The sequence below is a fragment of the Loa loa genome, assembly GCF_000183805.2.
Source record: "Loa loa unplaced genomic scaffold supercont3.51, whole genome shotgun sequence".
Classification (NCBI taxonomy): domain Eukaryota; kingdom Metazoa; phylum Nematoda; class Chromadorea; order Rhabditida; family Onchocercidae; genus Loa; species Loa loa.
In genome coordinates, this window is record NW_018108231.1 from 251,599 (window position 1) to 255,772 (window position 4,174).

Consider the following 4,174-nt stretch of genomic DNA (forward strand, 5'->3'; position numbering starts at 1 on the left):
CACACACACACACACACACACACACACACACACACACACACACACACACACACACACACATACACACACACATCTATTTATATACATATGGCTCAATAATTTGCGAGAATATATGCTTACATATAGTGCAAATTTTTGCATAAATTATGAAATAGAAAATTAATTGAAAATTTTGAAATTGTAATTTGACGGGAGAGAATAGCGATGATAAGAAAGTTTGAAGCTTTACCTTTACGTTTCTAATTTTTACCTTTCTCTATATAAGCATATATTTACCTTTCTAATTTCAAAATTTAAATATTTTCATTAATATGAATTATTTCTTCCTGAGACTTTCATAGGTTTGTACATATTATCTCAGCAAAAGTTACAATGATCGAATATAGGAAAAGATATATGAAAATCTATTCCATAATATTTTGAGGATAATACAAAATATTTGAGAAGCGAGGAAGATATGAGGATGAAAATGCATCTCATCTAGGAGAGAGATGTACATTTCAGATTGTTTAGTTTTTTCTTCTCTCTAAGATTTGTACTTTTCTAAAATGATGATCTGAAGTTACTTTTAGAAGAAATATAGTACAATCGGATTATTTCTATATTTTCCGGTATATTTCGGTCATTTCTGGCATATTCTTTGGTATATTCCAATTATTTCTGGTATATTCTCTGATGTATTCCAATCACTTTGATATATTCTCGAATATATTCCGATATATTCTCTGGTATATTCCTCTAAAGAGTATATGTGGTGTATTTTTACCCATTTATGAATTTTATATACTCTGCTAAAATTTCCAAATCCCGTGCGATAGACTCTTCGTTTCATTTTTCACTCGATTCTCTTTCATGATTTTCTCAGTATCAGGAATTTTTCAAAATGATTGCCTAATTCCATCCGGTCTAAAAAGCCTGAAGGACTCAAGAAAATAAATTTCAGGATCTCAGGTAAATGCCTGACCATATGTATTGTACTCAAAATATTGCATTCTTCAGGTCCGAATCGTCGGACAGCTAAGAGAATTGGTTTATCGATGTGATCAGACAACGAAAGCATGCTCCACACATTACTTTCAGGTGAGTTTTAAAGAAATTATTTCTTCCAAAGATCCCACCTGTTCCACTAATTTGACCTTTTCTATTACTATGACCTTTTCTACCAATATACTCCTCACTGAACAGTTACAATTGAGTTAAAACTTCATGAGTATAAGTAACTAGCCTAAACTTCTGATACAACAAACGGATATGATAATTTGCAAAGGAGGTGATTCATTATGGTACCAAACTATTACTGTAGCTTTCTAGAATTGATCATCAACATTTCCTCAATAAATTGATTCGGGATTTCAACTTTCTCCATTTCCTCTCTCTCTTTCTTCCTACAGAAAAGTTAAATAGCTATTCCAGTCACGTTCAATCACGATTTGGAATGGATCAGATCGCATTCCGTAAAACCTGATCGTTGTAAACAAGATGATAGTTGGTTGTCCCCTATGGCATATGATAGTTAGTTGGTCCTTTAAGGCCTAATAAGGTTCTCAATTTTGGTATACCCATCATATATTTGCTACTCATTCATTTTCTCATTCTCACTTTAAAATCAATTCACATCACTATCTGTACTTTTTTCCCTTCCTTTCCTCATTTTTTTCCCTTACACTTCCCTCTCTTTCTTTCTCTTTCCCTCCCTCTCTCTCACAACTCATGCTTCCCTCTCCTTTTGCTAACATTATCTATTATAGGCATTTATCTTCACTTCTTCCTTTTTTCAAATCATCATTGACTTACAGGCCTAAGGCCAAAGCCTCGAAAGTGTATTTCAATCATCCATTACCTCTCATTTTATCTCTCTTAAAATTCCCCTTACAATTCCCATAAATTGTTTTAATTTGTATAATTGTAAAAGACCTTCTCTTTCCTAAACTTTCTTCTACAGTCTATCGTTTACCGATAAATTCCCATCTTTACCAATAAATTTCCGTTTCTAGCAAGTAATTCCCGCCCCTTCCGATAAATTTCCTTTTCTACCGATAAATTCCCGCTCCTAGCGACAAATTTCCGCTTCTACCGATAAATTTCCCCCCCCCCCCACCAATAAATTTTCGTTTCTAGCGATAAAGTTCTATCCACGTATAATTACGAAATTACGGCGGAAAAATTAAATGTCAATCAACAATTCGATCGAAAATACAAACAAACAATTAAGAGTAGACCATCTATCGGTTAAATGAAGCGTTAATGAGCAAATGTTATCAAAGCATTATCCATTCGCGCTTTTATGATGCACAAAACTGACCAGAAAGCTGTAATTGACCAGGATATTTGTGGTCATAATTGACCAGGGAATCATAACCGACAAAGTAATATAACCAATTAAAATATTGTAATTGGCCAAAGTGTTACCGAATCACACAAACGTATTAGCATTAATTACAACCACATTAATATTCTACAAAAACGACACATGTTTTTTCTTACTGTCATAGAACTAGCAGTTATTGTTGACCTTTCAACCTTTAACCTATAGGTATCTTAATTATTTAGAATGTTTCAACACTAATTTATCCTTTTGTCAAAATCCATAGCATGCTAAAACTTTCAAGTTTCATTCAATTTCCTAACAACTTTGTATATTTCGATACAATAATTAAATACTAAATATTCAAGGAAATAAATTGGATAAAATGATAATTTTCAATTAATTTTATCTAATATCAAGCAATTACTAAATAACATTACTGAACGAATGAATTGAATATAGTTAAGCAAAATGTTGTAATTATATTGTTGATCGATGATCCCGATATTTACCGATCATTTTCTCCTTTCGCTATTCATCTTTCATCTAGAATTATTGATTATCTAAACTGAATTAAATTGCTGCTTTTCAGTCTTAGGCATATTTTTCCTTTAGTTACTTGACAAATATTATCCGATCCATAAGACATTCTTCTCGATCGTTGAAGCAGATAGATTGCAAACCATTTTTGGACTTCCATCTCTTTCGAAGTAAATTCTTCTCAATGTTTGTAAACAAATCTTTTCGTAAATAGACTAAATTTACTTGCATTTTTCCTTTTCTAATATTTAATCAACATTGGGACTATATTTATTTTGTTTACCTTCCGTGAAAACGTGACCTTTCACGTCTAACGGATCAATTCGTAAGATTGTTGATCTTGTGATCATAATAACAACATCGAAATATCCTAGACAGTTTTATGCTGATATTATTTAACTTCCTTTAAGTTTTCTCTATTTCTTTCTCTTTAGCAGAATATTTCACCAATATATATTTATTGAGGTGACATTAATCTTAAATGTTTACTTAAAGTGAAAACTAAATGATTTAATTTAAAACTTCACACACTAGCATAATTTTACTCTCAGTTGGTTTGTTTATTTGCGCTTTAATATAAGTCAATCAAGATTTAAGACTTTTAAGTTGACTTTAAGTCATCATTCAACTTTTATGTCATCTTCCGTGTCAACGTTCTATCAAAATGCAACATTTTTAATTTTTGACTAATGCTCTGGCTTAAAATATGATTTTCAAATAAATCAGATAAAAAATTATCAGGTTGAATGCGATAATTAGGACTGTATTTGAATTTCTTGGAAAATAAAAAATCTTTTTTTTGAGTTCTTTTGTATTACTGTTAAGTTTTATTGACTTAAAATATTTGAAAACACAACCTTTAATTTTGTTTTTTTCCTATTTTCTACGAACTTATTTCAAATCATCTACAGGCATTAGCAAATTTGTGGGTACCACAACCTGGAAAGTACCACGAGTTCGCGGATGCTACACGAACTTATATTCCCGGGGCTGAATACATGTCCTTCTTACAAAATCTTCCACGTCGTACCGTCTCCACTGGATCACTTTTTCGGTATGTATCATATTTTTTTAATATGGTGATAAAATTTATAAATTCTTATCCTAATAATGTAACAGAGCAAATATTATTGGTCATTTTAATGAAAATTTTAATTATTCCAATTATTAATAATTTGCAGAGGTGACAATGGTGACGGTATATCATCAGGAAATCAAACTTCTTCATCTTCATCCGTTTCATCGCAACGACGAAATGCGGTTGATTTAATGGACCAAGATGTAATGATCGAACGAAAGCAGAAAAAAAATGCCGGCATGTTTTGTTAG

At 31.5% G+C, this 4,174-nt stretch overlaps 1 protein-coding gene across 1 annotated transcript; it reads left to right on the forward strand.

Annotated features, from left to right (window-relative positions):
• Nucleotides 1-675: 675 nt before the first annotated feature.
• LOAG_12222 (hypothetical protein) lies at nt 676-4,174 on the forward strand (the record flags this gene model as incomplete). The annotated part of the gene is made up of 4 exons (XM_020448502.1): nt 676-756; nt 1,000-1,080; nt 3,757-3,899; nt 4,027-4,174. 4 exons carry the CDS (start codon nt 676-678, stop codon nt 4,172-4,174), a joined length of 453 nt encoding a protein of 150 aa, XP_020301359.1.